The following is a 23,447-nucleotide window of genomic DNA, read 5'->3' as shown; positions in this document are numbered from 1 at the left end:
TCTCTGCTCATGAGGGTCGCCCCCACGGGTCCTGTCAGTCGCTCTTACAAGATCACGGACTGTATCCCAATGCTACACCCCGTACTCCTGTGACTCACTCATCTCATAGCTGGAAGTGTCTACCTCCCACTCCCCTTCTCCCCTTCTCCCCTTCTGTCTGACCCCCACCGCTCCCCTCTGGCAACCATCCATGTGTTCTCTGTATTTATAAGTCTCATTCTGCTTTTTGTTGGTTTATTCACTTTTTCGTTTTTACTTTTATTATTTTTTAAAGATTTTATTTATTTCTTTGACAGAGAGAGCAAGAACACAAGCAGGGGGGGCGGAATGGCAGGCAGAGGGAGAGGGAGAAGCAGGCTCCCCGCTGAACCCGACACCATGCGGCTCAATCCCAGGACCCTGGGATCATGACCTGAGCCGAAGGCAGATGCTTAACCAATGAGCCACCCAGACGCCTCTCCGTTCGTTCATTGATGAACATTCAGGTCTGCCCCCCTTTCCTCCTGCAAGGCCTGGGAATGGCTTCCATTCTGTGGATGGCTATGCAGGAATCAGCAGGACTCTGCCTGGCCCTGCCACCCTCCCCTGATGTGTGTCTGCATCCTCATAGGAAGCTGGCTTAGGTTAGGTCAGGACTCTGAGCTCTGGGGTGCTCCCTGAGCAATTCCTTAAAGGGGAGTCATACTTGCCGGGGAAGGGGGCTTTATAATGAGGAACCCCCAGACTCCGGAAGGGAGGCAGAAGGGAAGGGAAAGCTGTAGCAGGGGCGGAGGCCCTGGGCTCTCTATCTGCAGAATCAGAGTCGAGGATGGAATCTTGTGGCTCAGCTGAGCTAAGAGCCGTCCAGGGATCCTTTCGACAGGATTCTTGGAGGTGTCTATCAGGTTTTTGCTCACATGCTTCCCGGGAAGGGGAGATGGCTATCTCAGAAGTCCTCCCTCTGGTCAGTGTTATGATGTCCCTAAATTCCTCTCATTAGGGCCTAATTCTGCTCACAGACCCACACATGGCCGTCTGGTCCCTCTGCCAAGGGTACTGAACTTGGAAACTTGGCATCTCCACTTACTCACAACCGGACTCCTCTGTGCTTCTGTTTCCTCACCAGTGATAGAGGAACAATAACGGTCCTTTTCTCATGACATCGTTGTGAGGATCAAAATAAGGGAATGTCTGCCCAGCATGAACCATGGTGGCTGGCCCATAGTAAGTGCTCAGTACATGGCAAATATTTTCACCAGAACATGGTTCTTTCTGGCATAACCAGAAAGGTATCCATCCCTCTGTCCACCCCTCTGGGATCTAGTTTGGTCCAGAACGGAGTGCATTACCAAGGCTTGACCCTCCCCTTCCTTCAGCCCAACTCTTTCCTTGTTCTAGACTTTATACTTCTGCTAATGGGGCCCAAGTTAGCACTCCCTTCACTGGCCCTTCTGGCTCTTGGGACCTTAGAGCTGGCCCAAACCACCAGGTCTTTCCATAGGAACACCTGCAGCTCTCATCACCCCCGACCCACCCCCATCTGATATTAGAGTCCTTGGCTTGGGACTTCAAGGTCCATTCATCCAGGTGACATTTCTTCCTGGTTGTTGGGTCTGTCCTGGAATTTAGAGGTGTCAGCTCTTGCCACGAACACGGAGGTGACTGGAGAGCATAGATGGGGACCGGGAGCTTCAGAAAGAAGGGTCTGGGAGGGGGTTTTCCACAGGTCGTGGAGCAAGAGTTTGGGTGCATCCCTGGGGCCTTCGGCCTAGCTCTTCTAGAAGCTGTACTCTGCCTGCTATGGTTGATAGGAAGTGCCCCTGCCACTTGCCTTGCTCACCAGGTGAACCCCTCTCTCAGCCTCTCTGGGCCCAGTTTCTGTCAGGCCCAGTTTCTGTCAGGACCCATTGCCCTGTGGAGGCCTGTGCAATGCGGCTGCGGAGGTCAGGTGTGTGAGAGTATGGCTCGTGCTGCGGGTGGAGGTTGTCATTATGCTCATTCTTAAGGGATTATTAATATAATGACTGAGTTAATGAGCTGTGGGGGGGGGGCCCTTAACCCACCGGGGGCCTGCTGAGTGACAGGAGTGTTTCCTTAGCCATCCCTCTAGCTAGGATGGCATGGTCCCTTGGGGGGTGTCATTCTGTCTTTCTGTTGCCTCCCTCCACCTACCTGTCTTTACCTGGCTCCATTCCTTTTTGGGTGAGACGGCCCTAGAAGAAGTACAGCTAGGCCAGGGTGTGGAGGCAAGGAGAAGGGAACCTGGAGGCTTCGACTTTCTGGGGAAAGGAATGAAATGCAGTGCAACTCTAATTTTGTCTGGGTGCTGCCCGGGCTGGGCAGAGTTGGGCACCCGAGTCTGGGGAAGGCTTGGAGGGAAACAGGAGCCTGGAAGGGAAGAGTGGAGGGCATTGGGCATAGGGCTGGGTGGGGGTGGGGAAGGGTTTCCGGGTGTTTTTTGAGGCTCTTTGCCTCTATGACCCAATGGGTTGGTTCTGGCCTCTTTCCTATTGTGCTCCATTCCCCCTGGGACTAAGGGCCCTGAGGAATAGATCAATGTATTGATATTTCAGGCTTGGGATACGGGCATGACACACAATCGTACAGGTCTAGTGATCTCTGTTTCCCAAGAAAACACTGGACACAGCCAGCCCGGGATTCAGAATCCAGATTGTGTGGGCTGAGTCCTGACAAAGCCTCAACTCTCCAACACTTGCATTTGAGGAAGGGAGGCTCACAGAGTCAGGAGCATGGGATGTGTGAGTCTGGCATTTGAAAGCTGTGTGACCTCGAGTAGATTACTCACTGTCTCTGAACGTGTTTCCTCATCTATTAAGGCAAACTAACAACATTTACCTCATAATGCTGTGTGTTAAATGAGAAAAAGCACATAAAGGGCTCAGTGGGTGCTTGGCACAGAACCCAAGTTTAGCTCTGTTACAGTGATCACAGTAATAGCAGGTGTTGGGGGAAAGCTCGCTAAAGAAAGTGGACCGTGAAGGGTGAGAAGGACTTAGAGGAAGTTCACCCAGACTCCTTCCAGACCCCCTCAGAATCTGGAAAAGGGAATACTCAGCCAAGAAATCAATAGGGATAGCTTTGGGGAGTGTCAGCCCCAATCTGAGGGGAGAAATCACAGCCCTGCCCTCACTGAGCCCCAGTCTGAGCGGGGAGACCCAGCCCTGCCCTCATGGAGCTCCAGTCAGGGACCCCAGTCTGAGGGGGGAGACACAGCCCAGCCCTCAGGGAGCCCCAGTCTGAGGGGGGAGACACAGCCCAGCCCTCAGGGAGCCCCAGTCTGAGGGAAGACACAGCCCGGCCCTCAGGGAGCCCCAGTGTCATAGGAAAGGCCTCAATCCCTACTTTTGAAAGCCTTGCTAGGAAGAAATAAGAGACTCACAGAGGAAAGGCCAGCACACCTACAAAGCCACGTCCAGACAGAAGGTATTCAAAGCAATCTCCTTGGGCATTTACTCTTCAAATCCCGGTAACAGCCCCAGGACCAGGTCCTACCCTCACTCCCACAAATGATCCCTCAGCTTTTTCTTTCTTTTCTTTTCTTTTTTTTTAAGATTTTATTTATTTATTTGACAGACAGAGATCACAAGTAGGCAGAGAGACAGGCAGAGAGAGAGGAAGAGAAGCAGGCTCCCTGCTGAGTAGAGAGCCCAACTCTGCGGGGCTCCATCCCAGGACTCTGGGATCATGACCTGAGCCAAAGGCAGAGGCTTTAACCCACTGAGCCACCCAGGTGCTCCCCTCAGCTTTTTCTAAAGCCGAGACTTGGTACTTACTACCTGTGGGGGGTCTTCATTCTAATTGCCCAGGGAAAGGGTTGAAGCCAAAGCAAGAGGCATGGTGGGCAATGGGTCCTCTTCAGGTTCCTCTTGCCTCCAAATGTGGTGGGCTATGTCCCTCTTCTCCTCCAGCCTTCCACCCTGCTCCTCATGAACAAATACACAGGGAGTATCCTCTCTACTTCCCCCACCAGGGACATGGAGGACGGAAGAGACACCACTCTGCTCTCCAAAAACCTGGGATTAATCGCTTATGTGTGGAATGGCAGCTGGGCGTGCAAGGATGTGTGTGTGCGTGTGAGCGTGTGTATGTGCGCACATGGGCTCAATGCCATGTACATCACTGTTTCTCAAATTGCAGCTCCCAGCCCTTTAGAAATCAGTTTTGTTGACTGAAACCAGCACTTTAGAAAGAAAGGAAATAGAAAAACTAGGGTGCACACATGTACCATGGACTGAAGTTTTCTATGGGAGGTTTTGTTTCCGGTTTGTTTTATATGCATGTGCATAAGGCTATGGTGTAAAATACATTTCTAACTGTGGTGCAAAAAAAAAAAAAGCCTGAAGGCCTCAGCTCTGGTGGTTGAGCCTCTGCCTCCCTCAGTAGGCCCCTCTCCCTGTCATGGCTGTATCATGTCACCAGTCTAACCTCAGGCCCTTTGCAGGTGCTATGTTGCCTGCCAGAGCCACTCTTCCCTACTCTTTTCTCAAATATTCATGGTGCAGAATTCAACAGTGAGTCACATTATCTCCTCCCCTCTGCCTTCAAGGGATGCAGATACAGAAGCTCAGAGAGGTCAAGTGATTTGCCGGATATCACAGAGCTAGCCAGAGTTGGGTTGGGATTTGAACCCAGGCTCCTCTGATTTCTGAGCTCAGGTTCTTGCCTTAACCCAGCCAGACTTGCCTGGTGAGCGCCTCAGCCCTCTTTCTCCAGGTCAGTGCAGTACCTTCCTCCTGGGGTTCTAGCCCAGGATACCTCCCTGGGAGAGCAGATGGCCCATGTGGTTCCCAGATGATGCCTTGCTGAGGGTCTATACTTCATGTCTGGCATGGGCAACTACAAGGGGAGCTGGCCACAGCTGTGTAGACTGTCTCTGCCTATCTCCCTGGTTGGAAGCATGACTGGTTCTTTGGGTCTCATAGAAGCTGAGGAGCCCCTACTTGTCACTAACTCCAGCCAAATCCAGCTTCTCAGGGCTGAGAACTAGGACATCCCAAATAAAGCGGCTCTGTGGGCTCTGGCTTTGGGGAACAGGCAGGTGGCTGGGGTTAGAGAAAAGGGGGTCAGGTCAGTTTGGGAGGAAGCTGAGCCATGGATGGGAGCCCCCACTGGGCAGGATGGCTGACGGTGTGCTCCAGTGGACATAACCATGCCTGGGCGGGGCCTCGGCAGTGTGGGGAGAGGCTGTGGTTCCCGGCTGGACTTCATCTCTAGCAGGCTATCCCTTGTCAGGGAGTTAAGGTCAGGGGAAGGAGGAGGACAAATCTAACCCCTAGAGACCCCAGCCTTGGGGCCCTGGGCCCTCGGGAAACTAACTAAAGGCTCTGCCCCTCCCCGAGGTGCCCAGCCCAGGGGACAGGTGCCCAAGAGGCAAGGATTTCAGACTGCATTTGTGCTGCTTCCTGACCCTCCTCTCTTAGGAGCCCTTCCTTCCTACCCTCCGGTGTCCGTGAAATCATGGGTGTGATGTGTTTGTGATACATCTGTACAAAATATACTGTAGTGGAGCTGGTCAGCGTGGAGCAGACCCCCAGGTGTCCTGTAAGCCTCCAGCCCAAGGGCTCAGTATCAGGGTGGGAAGGGTGCCACGCCTTGTTCCCAACCAGAGACCCAAGTTCAAGAACTCAAGCACGAGTTATCAGGAAGCTGAGCTGAGAATGTGAGAATAAGTGCATGAGCTTCAGGAACAGGCCCCATGAGGAGCTCCAGGCATGCTTCCAGAACACCTGCCCCGATAGCCACTGGGAAATCACGTTAGTGGCCCCAGGAGCCAGTCTGTCTCTGCAGGGTTTTCTAGCCAGCTGGCAGGGAGAACACAACACACCTAGCCGGGAGGATGTGGCAAGGTATATGGGAAGGCTCCCACGATTCTGAACGGAGTCTTGTTATCTGGAAAGGCTGCACTGACCTCCAGAGACTGGATGGTAGGGGCTGCCTGGGGTCTGACGAGGCACGTCTAAACAACGGGCTTTGGAAGAGGTTTGGAGAAGGAGGTGTGGATTGGAAGACCAGGCAGGTCCCATTGGGAGGAACTGGACGTAAGGAAACCATAAGATCCTAGTCCTGGCTCCATTTTTTTTTTTTTTTAAAGATTTTATTTATTTATTTGACAGAGAGAGAGATCACAAGTAGGCAGAGAGGCAGGCAGAGAGAGAGGAGGAAGCAGGCTCCCCGTGGAGCAGAGAGCCTGATGCGGGGCTCGATCCCAGGACCCTGAGATCATGACCTGAGCGGAAGGCAGCGGCTTAATCCACTGAGCCACCCAGGCGCCCCCCTGGCTCCATTTTAGGTGACGGTGATGACCTTCACCTTTGTTAATTAGCCGCACAGCAGGTGTGCCCACTCAGCTTTACATATACATTGTTTCTAGTTGGCAGAAAGAGTCATTGAAAGGCCAGATACTGAGGTCACTGGAGGTACTATGGTCTAGTCCTCAGCCTTAGTAACAAGGCATCACACACTGCCATGGTTTTGCAGTATGAGTATCATACCCGTGTTTCTAAATTTGTATGCAGGCAGCCAATAATTTGAAATTTTTTTCTCTGCGGGCTTATCTTGTTGGCATGATTTTAGTGAGCTGAGACTATCTACTTGGAAAGCTCATTTCATCCTCCATTTTAATTTGAAAGTTTATGTCATTTAAAAACAAGTCAAGAAATTAAAATTTTTATCAGAGGGTTTCTTACCCCCCTCCCAGCCCCAGATCAGTTGTTCTTTTAGAATTTTAGATGTGTTGGTTACACAGCTGCATTTTAGGTAGCGATGGTCGGTTAATTGTTTCCCAGTTTTTGTAGTCCATGGCATTGCAAAGCTCCGGATGCGTTTGCATTATTTGTAAGCTAGAAGCCTTGTGGTGTGGAGCTGTCTACGATAGCCTTTTATTTTTATTTTATTATTATTTTTTTTTAGAGAGAGACAGAACACATGTGCCTCAGTGCTGGGTGGCAAGCAGAGGGAGAGAGAGAATCTTAAGCAGGCTCCTGGCCCAGCGAGGAGCCCAGTGTGGAGGTTGATCTCAAGACCTTGAAATCATGACTTGAGCCAAAACCAAGAGTCGGATGCATAAGTAATTGAGCCCCCCAGATACTCCTGCCACAGCCTTTTAACACAAAGTTTATAGTTGTTAAAGCTGCAATATCCTTTTAGAGTTGCTGTTTTCCTTTTTTTCGATCTTTGGCTGAGTTCGCAGGTGTTCAGAGTGGTTTGACCGCTATCTAGCTGACTTCTTGGGGCCAGACAAAATTAAGGTCTCCTACTCCTCTGCTATCTTGGACTCTCTCCTGCAGTATCCTTTTTTTTTTTTTTAAATATTTTATTTATTTATTTATTTGTCAGAGAGACAGAGAGCACAAGCAGGGGTGAGAGGCAGAGGGAGAGGGAAAAGCAGGATCTCCCCCAAGTAGGGAGCCCAATGTGGGGCTTGATCCCAGGACCCTGGGATCACGACCTGAGCCGAAGGCAGATGCTTAACCAATGGAGTCACCCAGGCATCCCTTGCTGTATCCTTTTTAATCAGCTTCTTTTTCTTTCCTCCTTAAACATGAACATTTTTAACTGGTGTTAAATCTAATCTGTCCCAGATCTGTTTTACTTTCTGTTGTGCGATCATGAGTCTGTGTGGAGATATTCTCCATAGATGGCAATACTCTACGGAAACGCCTAAAGAAGTCCCAGGTTGCCTTCTGTTTTATTCTGGGATTTTTAAAAAGTCAACCAAAAAAGGATCGTGGAGCTTCTTCATGCATGAAACAGCATATTAAATTGGAGATATTGAAGGGGCGCCTGGGTGGCTCAAGTGGTTAAGCATCTGACTCTTGAAACGGCTCAGGCCGTGATCTCAGGGTTGTGAGACTGAGCCCTGAGTCGGACTCCACGGTCAGCACAGAATCTGTTTGAGATTCTCTCCATCTCCCTCTGCCTCTGCACTGCCCCCCCAACACTTGTGTGTGCACTCTCTCTCTCTCTCTAATAAATAAAAAAAACTTTAAAAAAACAACTGGAGATGTTGATGAATCAGCTACCACAGTAATTTGTGTTAAAATCGTATTTAAGGTAGCTGCTTTTATGTGTATTTTATAATGTTTGCTTTTGTAAAAACAATACTGGGTGATAAAAGATTAGAGAGAAAATGTTCATCTGTGCAGAGGGTACATTTTCTTCATTAATTATTCTGTGAAAAAACTCACAGGTTATACATATGGTATTTTCCAAAAGGACTATTAATAGAACCTTTTGAGATGAATTAATATAAGACTATTTTAAAAATGACTCACTGTCAGATTGAATGCAACTTTTTTTTTACATACAACACTGGAAAAAGTGCTAAGTCATTGGCACCTCTTTACAAATATTTTTCATGGTTGCATTCATTAAATGTTATTACATTTCTGAATTTTTGCAAAAATGTATTTTATCATAACAGAATGGCATTATTTTAAAGGGTTTGAAAAACTGACATGGTCAATTCAGAAAAGGAACTGAAGTCTGAATAAGGTCACTGCATTTATGTTTTTATTTTATTTAAATTCAATTAAGTAACATATAGTGTATTATTAATTTCAGAGGTAGATTTCAGTGATTCATCAGTTGTGTATAACACCCAGTGCTCATTCCATCACGTGACCCCCTTAATGCCCATCCCCCAGTTACCCCATCCCCCCCACCTCCCCTCCAGCAACCCTCAGTTTGTTTCCGACGGTTAAGAGTCTCTTATGGTTTGTCTCTCTCTCTGATTTTCTTATTTTATTTTACTCTCCCTTCCCCTATGATCCTCTGTTTTGTTTCTTAAATTCCACATATGATAATTGTCTTTCTCTGATTCACTTATTTTGCTCAGCATAATGCCTTCTAGTTCCAGCCACATTGTTGCAAATGTTAAGATTCCAATTTTTTTGATGGCTGGGTAATAGTTCTATCTCTCTCTCTGTCTATCTACCACATGTATACCACATCTTGTTTATCCATTCATCTGTCGATGGACATCTGGGCTCTTTCCATAGTTTGCCTATTGTGGACACTGCTGCTATAAACATTGGGGATCAGATGCTCCTTTGGATGACTATGTTTGTGTCCTTTGGGTAGATAAGGTCATCAAATAAAACACATACACATATGCATATATATGTATATATACTTGACTGATGAGGGGGGAGTGATTTTCATTGCGTATACGTCTTCTAATTCATAAACATATCTTGTATCAGATATGTTTTTACATATTGATTTTACATATTTATAGTCAATATTTTTATATATTTATAGTCATGCATGGTAAAGAGTATGTTTAAATTGTTACAAACAATAATGCATCATAAAATACTGTACTGATCTTGTGTAACTAAGGACTATGAATGAATTTGGTTGGTTTTGGTGCTGTGAACTCACATGTTTACATACTCAAGGCCCTCATTTCCCCTGAGGTAGTCACCTTTTAAGTGGCCCTCAAAATGGCATTTTAAGATTACATTACCCCAGAGCTTTTTGGTTTTTGACTTCTGCATTTAATTTTTTAATTAATTAATTAGTTAATTAATTAATTTATCAGAGAGAGAAAGAGAGCACAAGCAGGAGGAGCGGCAGGCAGAGGGAGAAGAAGACTCCCCGCTGAGTAGGGTGCCCGATGCAGGACTCGATCCCAGGACCCTGAGATCATGACCTGAGCCTAAGACAGAAACTTAACTGACTGAGCCACCCAGGCGCCCATGCACGTAATTTTTTAAAAATAACATGATGATGATGATACATTTTTCTCTATTGCTTCCAGCTAGGAGCTTTATGTTCCACCATTAATTAAGAAGAAATGTTATTAAATATTCATACTGTCATCCTTCCATACATATTCGACTTTTCCTATCATTCAACACACTGCTGCTTCTGTTTTAATGACGGCGTTAAGATCAAGAGTCTTTTTTCTCCATGAGTGCAGGCTTTGAAAACTTTTATTAAGTTATTGATACAATCTGATAATTTTCCATAATCTGTGCTTTTAAAAAATCACATCATGGCATCATCTGTCTACACTCGTCTCCATTAAAACTTGCCTTAAGCTACCAGATTGCCTTTGCCACCACTAGCCATCCTGTGTGTTTGTTTAATTTACTTTCACGATAAACCCTCATGTCACGAAAAATAAATAAATAAATGTATTATGATCAACCCAGAATACATGCTGGTCCCTATCCTCTGTGAGGGCATCTCTTCTTCTTCCCTGCTGGGGGCCGTGGTATCACAGATGACCCTGCCGGGTCCCTGTCAGTTGGGAACTCCCTGAGCAGGGACCGCCTCCCTTCTTCATTTCGGGGGGTTCTCCTAGGACGGGTGTCTTGTCTCCTTCCTTCTCTTCCCCCTGCTCCCATGGTGACTTTATAAAACATGAATGGAAGTACGACACGCACACAGAAAGGTGTGCAGAACGTGAGTACACAGCTCGCTGGCTTCAACAGACCTCATAAGGGGAGCCCCGGTCAAGAAACAGAACATTGTCCGTGCCTCCCCAGATCCCTTTTCCTCTTTAACCCCGCCTCCAGCCCTGATCCATTAAGAGAGAGACTCCGACTCAGCTGCGAGGTCCTGGGGGCCTGCCCCTGCTAGAACTTTCACAATCACAGGCCTTATTAGATGGTTGCCGCAAGCCTGGGGGCTGATGTTATCCCCACTCCCAGTCAGGGAAGCCCCGCTTGGAAAGGGTAAGTGTATTGCTGGGGTCAGGGGGTCAACAAGTGGTGGACACTGGTCTTGTCAAGGGAATCGCATGTCACCCGTGACCATCCCATCCTTTAATTGTGCAAAAAGGGGTGAGGAAGAGTCCGTGGTAGGGTCTGTATGTCATCAGAAATACAGGTGCGTGGACATCTCAGATTTGCCTGGAAGCATCCCTTGCTGCTTCTGGGGGCTTCTGTCTGCACCCTTCATAATGCTTCCCGAGGGAGCCTCCAGGTTCTCTTAGGGCCCTGCTGTGGGCCGCAGTCGGCTGGTCTGGGAGTGGGTCAGGGATTCAAGGAATTCATCTGGGAATGCTGGTTTCCTTCTTTCTCTGGAAGTGTGCAAGTCAGCTGGCTGTGGTCAGTAATGAGGAGAAAGCTGGTATGCAGTGAGAGAAGGGGTAGGGACAGAAGCAAAGCAGGAATTGGAAGAAGCTGGAAGGGCATAGTGGGGTTTGCATGCCGGCTTCCAGCTGACCCAGAGATCCTACCCCATCCTTCCACTTCCTGCAGCCGGGTGGCAGTGTGACATGCCCCCCACCATCCCACACGCCCCACTCCAACTTTCCATGTAAGCCAGTCAGGCGAGCTGTGTCCAGGGAGCGAGGTATGTTAATCCATAGACCAGAGAGGAAAATAATCAGTCTGTCTATTTCTCCCTGTCTACACACAGAGCTCAGTTTCCAGCTGTTTGAGATACAGATGGATGAAACGGCCTCCCGTGCAGAATAGGGATAAGATAACTCAACTTGTGGGATGGCTGTGAGGGTTGCCTGATGGAACAAATACGAAATACCAGGCCCCACACACCTTCTCATGATGCAATGGATACCAGCCCTCTATCTGATAAGATGTTTGCAAATATCTTCTCCCATTCCGTAGGCTGCCTTTTAGTTTTGTAGATTATTTCCTTTGCTGTGCAAAAGCTTTTGGGTGTCTTTGGTAGGAAGTGGCCATGGATGACATCTAAGGTGTCCTCAGACCGCATACCCCCTGATCTGGGAGAGGCACTGAAGGATGGGCAGAATTTGGACACGTTAGATGGGAGAGAAGTGGGCTTTCCACCAACAAGTGGCTGAGTCTTGGAGGTCAGGCCAGAGAGAGACGAGGGCTTGGAACATCTGAGAACACTGAGGAGCCTGACTGTTTATCAGAAGATTAGGTTGGGTAGGTGGGGTTGCTGACCGCCCCCCCCCCCACCCAGGTCCTGGCAGCCAAGAAGGGAGCCCTGGCTGGAAGCCATAGGGCAGGGATGCTCAGAAGGGATGTGGGGCCACTGGGCTTTGGGAAAGACTAGCCTGAGAGCTGTCAGACTCCCAGGGACCACCAGATAAAGAAATAGTTGCTGGTGGCCCTGTGCTGAGGAGTCTGGTGGGCTTAGAAGACTTAGGGGATCCAATGGATTCTGCTCCATTCATAGGATTTGTCAAGCTTGCAAGAACCCTATGCCTTTCTTTGGCCTGCCCTTCTGAATTGGCGGACCCCCTGCTCCATGGAGTATAGTCCCTCACTCCCTTGCCTTCCATCCTGGACTCCAGCATGTCCCTGGGGGACTACAGGGAGGAATGAGAGCTGCTTTGGTTTTAAGACGCCATCAGGCAGGTCCATCCCATTCTGTGCCAGTCCTGGGAAGACCTCTAGTGCCCTCTCTCCCTCCCCCATCACAGGGCTAGGGGAGGCTCTGGCACTCTGGCTGGGCAGTGGCTGGTGGCAGCCAGAGGCAAATATCCCCCACTGGCTGGATTATATCCATGTTTGCAGTCCCGGCTCTGGCCTTCTGCCTGGGGCTTGAGGGCCTGACCAGGATTTGGAGCCCTGCGTGTGCGGTACAAGGTGGCAGAGATGGGGAGAGCTTGGGAAATTTTTCCACTCACCCCAAACTGGGGAGCTCTCCTGTGCTGGGCTGGTGGGCACTAGGCCAGCTCCTGGTCATCTCAGACAATGAGAAACTTGTAGCTGGGAAGCAAGTTGGGCCAGGAAGAGAGAGAGAGAGAGGAGCAAAGGGTGGACCAGACTTAGGGGCGGGACAGGGGCACATGGCGGCTTGGAGGACAGTAAGGGGGGAAGGAGCACTAAAGACAGGGGCAGAGGGCTGGAGAAGAGAGACAATGAGGAAGAGAGGCAAGGTCTGGCCTGTCCCCTCCTCCCCTGCCCCAGGCCTCTTGTTATTGCTGAGCTGTTCCAGAGGCCAGTGTGATTTACATCGCGGGTGTGTCCCGAGCACCTGCTGAGCTATGATGACAGACTGTCCAATTTGAACTCCGTTGGACTGGGTAGCCTCCAAAGCTGCTGCAAATAGCACTGACCTCAGCCATCGGCACGCCAGCCCCACCACTGGCCTCAGGGCTAAGGCTCCAGCCGTCATCACCACCATCAGCAGCGTCTCACTACCCCCATGGAATTACCAGCATCTTAGGAACTGGCCCTGTCATTCCCAGCCACGCAATCAGCCTCCCACACGGTTTGGGGGAGCTGGGAACCAGGACTTGAGTCAGACCTCTGAGGGCATCACCTATGCACCAGTGATTCTCAACAATTTGGGTCCCTAAGGGGACATTGGACTGCTGGTGGCATCCCTGGGTAGAGGCCAGGGATGGCGCTAAACATCTCAACAGCACGGAGCAGCCCCCTGACAAGGAATCATACGTTCCCAAATGGCAATAGTATGGAGGCTGAGAAACCCGTCTCTGGAGGCCCTGTGGCCCTCCGTGGACCTGACTCTGGCCCTCACCCCGAACTGTCACATCATGCTTCCATTCCTGGACAAGAAGAAATCCTCACCAGTGCATCTTATGGAAACCCCTATTATTTACACTTCTCGGCCCCCACAGCTTGCATTCAAAAGTGCAGAAGATGAAAAGTCCTCCGTGGCCACCCTCGAGAAGGAAACACACAGGGGCGCCTGGGTGGCTCAGTCAGTGAAGCGGCTGCCGTCAGCCCAAGTAATGACCTCGGGGTCCTGGAATCGAGCCCTGCGTCAGGCCCCCTGCTCCACGGGGAGCCTGCTTCCCCTTCTACTCTGCCCCTCTTCCCCTGTGTGCTTTCTGTCACAAATACATAAATTGGAAAAAGTAAAAAAAAAAAAAGAAGGAAAACACCCAGAAACAACAGATAGGCGGAGCACAGGTGCACCTGGGATTGAAGTCAGGCTTTCGCCTGGGGCCAGGAGGCAGGGACTGGACTAGAACCTGGGGGTATAAAGGCAGAAGGAGAGCTCAGGCCTCCACTTTGTGCAATAGCCCAACTTGGAGCGGCTCTTCCTCTGTGGTCAGTTGGGAATCGGCATCATGGAGTGGATGGTAGTGGCCTGGGTCAGCTTCCAGCTCTTGGAGGCAGCAGTTGTCAAGTGAGTCTGGGGCCTGGCTGCTGGAGCAGGAATTTGGGCAGGAGTCTGGAGCCCTGTGAGGGGTAACCCGGCCAGGAGCCGCCCCACCAGACTCCACTCTGGAGTTTCTGCTGGGACAGGGAGGGCTTCCTGAGCAGGTGTAGGCCGGGGACTCAGAGGTTGGACAAGCTACAGCTTTGCCCTCATGAAGTGTCAGTAACTGAACCAAAGGAGAGTTTGTCCACCAGATGACCTGTAAGCCAATAAGAAACGTGACCCCGAGCTTTTGCCATGAAGCAAGATCGGTGTGGTGCTGTGCGGGAGCGTGGCGAGCTAATGGTCAAAAGTCCCGAATGCGCTGATGGTTTGCAAGTGAGGGTTTTTAAGGGGAAATAATCAGAGACAAGGGGCCTGAGGTCGGGGATTCTTCTGAAGGGTTAGGGATTGGGTCAACCTCACGACTGAATGACTTGTCTTTCTGGCACTGGTCTGGTTTCTTTCTTTCTTTCTTTTTTTTTTTTTAAATATTTTATTTATTTGACAGAGAGAAATCACAACTAGGCAGAGAGGCAGGCAGAGAGAGAGAGAGGAGGAAGCAGGCCCCCCGCAGAGCAGAGAGTCCGATGTGGGGCTCGATCCTAGGACCCTGGGATCATGACCTGAGCTGAAGGCAGAGGCTTTAACCCACTGAGCCACCCAGGCGCCCCTCTTTCTTTTTTTTTATTTGTAAAGATTTTATCTATTTGTTAGAGGGAGAGGGAGAGAGTGAGAGAGAGCACAAGCTGAGGGAGAAGCCCGCAGAGGGAGAAGCAGGCTCCCTGCCAAGAAAGGAGCCTGATGTGGGACTCGATCTCAGGACCCCGGGATCACGACCTGAGCCGAAGGTAGACGCTTAACTGGCTGAGCCACCCAGATGCCCCTGGTTTGTCTGGTTTCATCAGCTGTGACTGGGTGGCCCTCTCCTTCCCTGCTCTGAATCTGCAAAACACCCCAGCAATGTGTGTCCGTGATGCTGTCTTTGTTAGCAAAAGCTGGGGCCACACACTTTGCGATTGTGCAGGCTAATTCATTTCTTACTCTCTTGGGCTTCCTTTTCATTATCTTAAGCAAAGCATCCTGGTGTGTTCCCCATAATCCTTCACTACAGGCTACATGCCTTGCTGAAGACTTAATCTGCTGGCGGGCGCACTTCCAGGCAAAGGAAAAAGCGCAGCTGCTTCCCCATCTGATGAGAAAAGATGGACCTGGGACAGAGTCGGGGTGACTGCTGTCCAAATAGACACTGAACGGCAGGTGTGCTTTCTTCTGCAGAAAGGGACGATGATTTCTGGACAGGCAGATGTTTGCTAAAAACTCCCTGAAGGCCCACGATTTATTTAGCAGATGGCACAGGCATGGAAGCAGAGACAGCAGGAACGTAATGTGCATCTGCTGAGATGTCAGGAGAAAGGGAGTGGGGAGGCATGGCTCCCAGGACCTGGGAGGGCGCCCGGCCCACACACGGCTGCGCGTCTCACCCATATGGACTGACGCCTCTGCTGAAGACAAAGTTCCTTGCAGAAACCTGTGTGTGATATGCAAGTTCGGGGGAAGCGGCGAGCCCAAGCAACCATCAGGCTTCAAAGCTCAACATGAATGGGTTCCGTGCAGAATGGGGGGCGAATGCGGGGTCTTGAGGGAATGGTGAATCCGGTGGGGAAAGAAATGCAAGGAGCAGGACTTCTGGAGTCTGGAATGAGCCTGGATGGACCCACAGAGACCCCCGAGGCGATGGCAGCAAGCAGGTCTTGGAAGAGGAGAACCCGAGGGAGACGGGGGTGGGGGGGGGGGTGGGGGTGGGCAGAAATGCAGACTTCATCAGTTCCAATTCCAGGGCGGATCTGGGCTCCAGACCACCCAGGTCAACTTCCACCCCACCTGCGTCGGGAGAAGAGCAGTGACTGGCCCCAGAGGCAAGGGCAGACACAGGATCCTTTCTTCTGAGTCCCAGTCTAGTGCTGTCCCCCATACCCATGCTGTGTCTCAGTCATCCAGGACCAGGTGCCCGAGGGCCACCACCGGAGGGGACTGGGGTGAGCTCTGCTATCTCTGAAATCTTTCTTAAAATGCTTATCTCCTGGGCCGCCTGGCTGGATGACTCGGTGGAGCACGTGACCGCTGATCTTGGGGTCCTGAGTTCAAGCCCTACACTGGACGTCGAGCTTACATAAAGACAATGCATATATCCTGCCAGGGCTAATGGCGAAAGTCCTCCTCCCCTTCCAGGGAAGGAATTTATGGGATATCTGAGAGCAAAGAGCCAGGATAGGATGTGGACCCTGGAGATGGGATGTAGGCATGTATCGGGGAAGGTATTTGTTTTCTGAATCATGGAACAAGTCCTGCGAAGAGCTTTGAAGAGAGGGAGAGGGAAAAAGAGAGGCAGAGAGAGAAAGAAACAGAGGGACAGACCTAGGGAAAGAGACATGGAGACAGAGATAAAGGGAGGGAGCTGGGGCCAGAGCAGGAGCGAGAGGGAGACACACACAGAGACACAGTGATAGGCACAGGGGACATGGGGGCTGGGGCCTGAGGGATGCGATTGCAGGTGGCGCGGCAGGGAGGGACGGAGGAACCAGGACTGTCAGAGGTGCTGTAGGAAGGAGGGAGGGGCCTGCCCTGACGCCAGGCCTTCTTCAGAGTCCCCCTGAGGAAATTAGAGCCTATCCGTGCAACCATGAAGGAGAAGGGCTTACTGGGGGAGTTCCTGAGGACCCACAAGAATGACCCTGCCCAGAAGTACCACGTTGGTGACCTCGGTATGGTCTACGAACCCCTGGCCTATCTGGATGTGAGTCCTGACCCTTCGTGGGGGTTCCCTCTCCTTGGGGCCAAAGACTGAGGCTGGACTCCTGGGGGTGTGCCATGCTATCTTCTCTGTACCCTCCCACCTGGCACCTGCGTCCTGCTCCCTTCTCTCACACCTGCCAGCCCCCACTGAGGGTCTGTGTGTTCTGGGCAAGTATGGAAGATAGGCTTGGGCCTCTTCCTCTGTGGCAGGTTGTAGGGCAAGGGCTCTGTCCAAGCAGGAGGCTGGGCCTGAGGGTCTCTGCATCCCTCCAGAGCTAACAGCCTGCCCCATGGCCCCCCAGAGTCTGTACCTTGGGGAAATCGCCATCGGGACCCCACCGCAGAACTTTCTGGTCCTTTTTGATACCGGATCCTCCAGCCTGTGGGTGCCCTCAGTCCAGTGCCAGAGCCAGGCCTGTGGTAAGTGCAGGGCTCGCTAGGGAGAGTGGTTGGCAAGGGAGGGTGCAGACCGCCTTGGGGGAAGGCGCAAGTGTGGCAGGGATGGTGGGGCCTGGGGGCTTCAATCCTGAGAGTCAGGGACTTGGCCAGGGTCAAGGGGCATGTGCAAGACCGAAGGAAGAGGCTGGCCCTAGGCCTGGGTGGTCTGTTTGTCTTCCCCCTCACCAACACATGCTCCTTCACCTGCTCCAGTCCTCCCTCTGCCCTCCGGCTCCATCCATCCCACTCCGTTCAGCTCCATTCTATTCCCTGTAGACGACGCCATTCTGTCTCACCAAAGTGGACAATAGTCTTTCCATGTCACTCCACTCCGCTGCTTACTAAGTTCTCACTTCATGTCTCCTAGATGCAGAGGAGAACAATGCAAGAGCTGGTCCCTGTCTTGCAGTCATATTTGTAGACAGGCCAAGTTCCTCTCCTTAACACTGCCTTGGTCCCTGCCAGAGCCTGGGGGTTTGCGTACTGACACTTCTTATCCAAAGAGTCCCTCACTGGCCACGTCCAGGTTTTTGACAGGGTGAGGGTGGAGAGAACGCAGGGATCCCCTGGAAGTTCATTTGCTCCCACAGCTGATGAGTGATTTCTCAGGAGGGGATCTGCAAGGAGAGGGCAGGGAAACAGAGAAGGATTCTAGGCCACCTACCTACCAAGGGTCACGGTCAAAGAACAACGCAAGATTCTGCAAGTCAGAGGGGGCTTTGAGGCCCAGACCCTCGGGGCTGGGAACCCCGAGACCATGTGTCCTGGGATGCTGGGGCCCCGGGATGGGAGCACAGGCTGGGACTCGGGGGGGAGCAGCCCTCCGCCTGCTGGCCTGCCTCCCCAAACTCCCCAAACTCTCCTTCCGCTGTAGCCACTCACTCCTGCTTCAACCCCAACATGTCATCGACTTACTCCAGCCATGGGCAGACCTTCTCCGTGCAGTATGGCAGTGGCAGCCTCCGTGGCACCTACGGCTATGACACTCTGAGGGTGAGCCAGGCTGCAGGCCACTCTGCCCCAGGATATGGGAGCTGTCCCCGGGGCTCTGACTTGGCCTGGAAGCTCTCAGACCTGAGTCTGATGGGAGTTTAGCTCGAGACCCTGAGAATACAGAGAAAATCTAATAATGCTCTACCGAGTACAAACCAGCCGATGAGTACACCAAGTGCCCCTCCATGCCATCCCCTGCCCACACGGAGCGCCCCCGATGAAGGGGATGACCTAGTCCTTTAGTGAAGGAGCTTAAACTGGGGGAGGGGGGTCAGGGGGACCCCCAGCCAGAGAAGGCCACTTGAGAGAAAACTTCGCTCTTGCAAGATGTGTCAAGAAGGCAAGGGGCAGGTGGTGGGGTTATAGACACTGGGGAGGGTATGCGCTATGGTGAGTGCTGTGAAGTGTGTAAACCTGGCGATTCACAGACCTGTACCCCTGGGGCTAATAAAACCTTATATGTTTATAAACAATTAAAAAAAAAAAAAGAAGGCAAGGGGCTGGGGTGAGGGAGGGATGAACAAGGGAGGCTCAAGGGTCTTTGTAGGGGAGGGTATGGGGAGATGAGTGGAGTTCCATTTATCACCTCCCATCCCCTGTGTCCCTTCCAGGTCCAGAGTGCTCAGGTCCCCAGCCAGCAGTTTGGCCTGAGTGAGCACGAGCCAAGTCCCTATTTCCTCCAGCTCAAGTTTGATGGCATCATGGGCCTGGCCTACCCAGCCCTGGCAGAGGGTAGGAGTGCCACAGCTCTGCAGGGCCTGCTGCAGGCTGGCCTCCTCTCCAGCCCGGTCTTCAGCTTCTACCTGGGCAGGTGAGATACTGCTGGGGGGCGGGGGGTGGTTCCTGAGCTCCCAGGCAACTCCCCCCCATCCTCCCCAGACCCCAGACAAGCGAGCTCAATGCTTTGGGGGTCGGGGGCTTCCCATCAGGCATTTGGCTTCAGGTCCTACTGTGTCTAGGACTTTCTTCCTGGGCTGTCCTCTCCTGTCCAACTGTCCCCCTGCCCACATCCTTTCCCTCATCTCTGTGTCTGTCCCCAGCCCACTCAGACTTTGCATTTCGTCACCAGTTCAGAATCTTTCCCTCTTCTGGGTGAACTTAGCTTTGAGTAGGCTGCTCATTCTGGATACCTCCTGCTCAGAGCTGCAGTTAGCTCACTGTCTTCTGGACACTTCTTTTGTGTACCATCTATTGCTTCATCTTCTTTGATGTATTGTTCTCTCCAGGTCCTGGAGTCTTCTGGTCAAGGTTCATCCTTTGCCCCTACTAGGGTGTTTTTCTCACCACAAACACAAGCCACACGCTTAGTGTGGGTGCCCGGGAGCCAGGTGGTGGGGGCGGAGTTAGTGGCCTGTGGGGAACTTTCTTTCCTCTCCAGAGTCAGCCAGCCACCTCTGGAGATAGTCAGCATCGGCTCTCTCACCTTCATCTCCTGAGTCTGATTATCAGCAGTGTCGCCCTGCTCCTAACGCTGCAGACTTAGTCTCACCTCTGACTACAGTTCATTCTGAGTTTCGCCCTTAGGAGCTCTGCCCAATTCCACACTCAGGTTCGGCTCCCAGGGGAGGTTGAAAGGAGCAGGGCATATCCTTCTCTCCTCTTTGCCAAGGCCCTACCTCCTTCCAGCCCCAGCAGAAAAATGACAAGTGAGGCTCAGGGTGAGACTCCCAGTGACATATGATACTAGTAGCAAGAACTGGAAGAGAGAGAAGAAGGGGGGGCCCAGACAACCAGCAGCTTCCCCAGAGGCCCTGCTTCTGGAACCAGAGGCATTGGGAATTCTGAGGGGCTCAGCTTGGAGCTGCAGTGATAAAGGGGGATACAACTCCTTCCCTCAGCAGGCCTAGTGTGGGGGGGAGACACAGTGTTGTCCTTGAGGGCCCAGTCTGAGGGAGGAGACACAGCCCTGCCCTCAGGGAGCCCCAGTCTGAGGGAGGAGACACAGCCCTGCCCCCAGGGAGCCCTAGTCTGAGGGGGAAACACAGCCCTGCCTCAGGGAGCTCCAGTGTGAGGGAGGGAGACACAGTCCTGCCCTCAGGGAGCCCCAGTCTGAGAGAGGACACAGCCCTGCCCTCAGGGAGCACCAGTCTGAGGAGGGAGACACAGCCCTACTCTCAGAAAGCCCAGTCTGAGGGGAGACATAGCCCTGCTTCCAGGAGCCCCAGTCTGAAGGGAGACATAGACCTGTCCTCAGGGACCCCAGTCTGAGGGGAGAGATACAGCCCTGCCTTCAGGGACCCCAGTCTGAGGGGAGACACAGCCATGCTCTTAGGGACCCCCAGCCTGCAGCCAGGGCAGAACCTCTATTTCCCTTTGAGGATGAATGTTCAACAGGAAATCTTTTCTATAGTGAATTCCCTGATTCACCCTTCCCTTTCCCTTCTGCAGAGGTATGAGCTCTCAGAATGGAGCAGTTCTCATATTTGGAGGGATAGACCACAGCCTGCACAGTGGACCAATCTACTGGGCCCCCGTCACCCAAGAGCGCTACTGGCAGATTGGCATTGAGGAGTGAGTCTGTGCTGGAGCTTGAGGACCTGGCAGGCTTCAAGGCATTTCATGTTATGCACCCACAGACTCTCTCTCTCTCTCTCTCTCTCTCTCTCACACACACACACACACACACACACACACAGGTAGGTACTGCTAGGAGGTACACATAGGAGACTGCTGAAGCCTTCTCCCACAAAGCCACAGCTATCCTCTGCTAGAGACTGAAGGCCCAGCTCAGCCTGGAAAAGTGGGTGAGGTGGGCACAATGTAAATGGGGTAGGTCTGGAATCTCAAACATTCTAAACCCTGTGGTTCAACACTATGTGCTTACTAATTGGAAACGATGACGTATTGGGGGGGGTGTTAATGTGGTCATAGTACTTAAACCGTTCAGTGACACCGGCTTTCAGTGTTTCTAGAACCTTCCTTGGAACTTTAAAGAACAACGTTCCGTGGCCATTTAGGTGGCCTTGAATAGACACTGAATGGTGTGAGGCAGGGGGATGGTTGGAATGACCTCTGCAGAGTCCTTACCTCCAGGTATACCACGATTCTGTGGCTGTGGCTGTTTGTCCCTTGGGGGTGGGGGAAAGCCCACTTCCTAGATGCCCTGAGCTGGAGGTGCTGAAGACGTTCATCTCCTCACCATTCAGGTTCCTTATTGGTGGCCATGCCACGGGCTGGTGCTCCCAGGGCTGCCAGGCCATTGTGGACACAGGCACATCTCCGCTCACCATACCCCAGCAGTACCTGAGCGCCCTTCTGCAGGCTACAGGGGCCCAGGCCGACCAGTATGGACAGGTGTGTCTTGTGGAAGCATCCTCCTTCTATCGGAGGGGCCCCTCCCATAAATGGGAGGCATTTATGATTCTTCTGGGAGTAGCCCCACTCTTGGCCTCCATGCTCCTAGCTGTCCCAAAGCCCTGGAGGTGGGTTGGGGGGCCTGGGAGGACTGGGGCTGGGGGCTGGGTCTTCAGCTGGGAGGGTAATGGGTGGCTACTATTGGGGCAGAATTTCCTTGGAGCTTCAGCCCTTCCAAAGTAACAGGTTAAACACTTTCCAGGGTTCGGAGTAAGATCAAACTAACTGGACTGTGGGGCCAAGCAGGGCCCCAGCAGGATCAAATGCACTGAGGGGAGGGGGTTGGCAGGTCCTCTCAGGTGGGCGACGCAGTACCTGGGGCCTTGTTTCTCTCTGCAGTTTACCGTGGACTGTAACAACATCCAGAACCTACCCACCTTGACCTTCCTCATCAGTGGTGTGCATTTCTCCCTGCCCTACCACTCCTACATCTTCAAAGTGAGTCTGTAGGGACATGACGGCTGTGAGGAGGGGCCGGGGGCCCGAGATACGGGGTCTCCTCACCACGTGCCATCCCCCAGCTCTTCGTGAGCCCCGCTTTATTTTCTGCCTTCACTGGTTCCAAACCCTTCCGCTGGCGCGAGGCTGCGAAACAGGAGAGTGCCATCTATTATTGATTACTATTACTAATGAGTGTGGAGAGGCGCTGGGGTATGGGTTGTGTACTCACTAGGGTAAGCCCTATGGGAAGCATTTTGCCTACACCATCCCAATGAACTGTCAGACCATTCGAGGAAGGGGGTGCGAATTTCTATTTTACAAGTGAAAACTTGGAGGTCCAGAGAGGTTAAGAAACAGACGCAAGACTACACAGCTATTCGGGGTGAAGCTCAGGTTGGAAGCCGAGTTGGTCTGGCTTCAAGGCTTCGCCAGCAGGCTGACCTCCTCCAGATGGGGAGCAAAAGCAAAAAAAGGTGGGAACTTGGGGAGAGGAGACTGCAGACGGTCCCCACAGCCTGCTTCCACCCATTGCAGAAATCCCTCCTACTCTGGGGCTCAGCTGGCCTGTGAGCCCTCAGGAGTCACAAGCCTGGCTCCCTCATTTCTGCATTTCGCGCTCTGGCCTGGGGCTCAGGGCTGACCAGGGCCCGGTCCATGGGTGAGCCAAGGAATGAGCGCTGCCCTTCCGTGTTGTGCAGGGAAATGGCGTTTGCACCATTGGGGTCCAGGCCACCTACCTGCCCTCCAGCAGTGGCCAGTCCCTGTGGATCCTCGGAGGCGTCTTCCTCAGGTCCTACTATTCCATCTTTGACATTGGCAACAACAGGGTGGGCTTTGCCGCTGCCGCCTAGACTCAGCGCCTAGACGCCTGGTTTCCTTCTTCCTCTCCACCCCTGGCCCTGCAGGCACTACTTCTCTGGATTCAGCCTTCTTTCTCTGGCTTCGGGGCTTTCTGTCCTAATAAATAGTTCTTCTGCATGTTGGTCAGCATGTTGTTTTTCGAGGGCAGATGTTGCCTGTAAGGCAGCTCCTGGTCACAGGAATGAGAGGGAAGGCTGGGAGTCAGGGGAAGATGTGCTTCTGCTGGACCTGTTCTCCCTCAGGGGCTAAGAGGTTTGTGGGGGTGGGGAGGGGTGTCACTGAGGTTCTGAGGTAGATGGGGCATAAGGTAGGGCTTGGGGAGGGGCCCTGGACCCCTCAGAGCTTGGAGTCTCTCCACAACTTCTCTATACTAGTGGTAGTGACATTGAGGCAGGCATTCCTTTGTGACAGGCCAAGGGGCCCTATTACCACAACCTGAAACGCTCTGCTGACCTAATGGACCAAAGGACCGGCAGAACCACCCCAGACAAGCCCACTAGCACTGT

General features: G+C 52.1%; 1 protein-coding gene and 1 pseudogene across 1 annotated transcript; both read left to right on the top strand.

Moving 5' to 3' along the window:
* Positions 1-5,117: 5,117 nt before the first annotated feature.
* Positions 5,118-13,249, top strand: LOC123942172 (annotated as a pseudogene).
* A 738-nt stretch (positions 13,250-13,987) lies between these two features.
* On the top strand, positions 13,988-22,944 carry PGC (progastricsin). The gene is made up of 9 exons (XM_046005750.1): positions 13,988-14,046; positions 16,705-16,855; positions 17,157-17,274; positions 18,167-18,285; positions 18,897-19,096; positions 20,674-20,796; positions 21,432-21,579; positions 21,979-22,077; positions 22,779-22,944. The coding sequence occupies exons 1-9, from the start codon at positions 13,988-13,990 to the stop codon at positions 22,929-22,931; spliced, it is 1,170 nt and encodes a 389-aa protein (XP_045861706.1). The 3' UTR covers positions 22,932-22,944.
* Positions 22,945-23,447: the final 503 nt, after the last annotated feature.

The sequence above is a fragment of the Meles meles genome, chromosome 5, assembly GCF_922984935.1.
Source record: "Meles meles chromosome 5, mMelMel3.1 paternal haplotype, whole genome shotgun sequence".
In the NCBI taxonomy this organism is placed as follows: domain Eukaryota; kingdom Metazoa; phylum Chordata; class Mammalia; order Carnivora; family Mustelidae; genus Meles; species Meles meles.
This window is presented reverse-complemented; position numbering and strand designations above follow the sequence as displayed.

Coding starts and splice junctions, on each gene's coding strand:
- PGC (XM_046005750.1), top strand. CDS start 13,988: ATGGAGTGGATGGTAGTGGCCTGGGTCAGCTTCCAGCTCTTGGAGGCA. Junction 14,047..16,704: donor TTGGAGGCAGCAGTTGTCAA/GTGAGTCTGGGG, acceptor GGCCTTCTTCAG/AGTCCCCCTGAGGAAATTAG. Junction 17,275..18,166: donor GTGCCAGAGCCAGGCCTGTG/GTAAGTGCAGGG, acceptor CTTCCGCTGTAG/CCACTCACTCCTGCTTCAAC.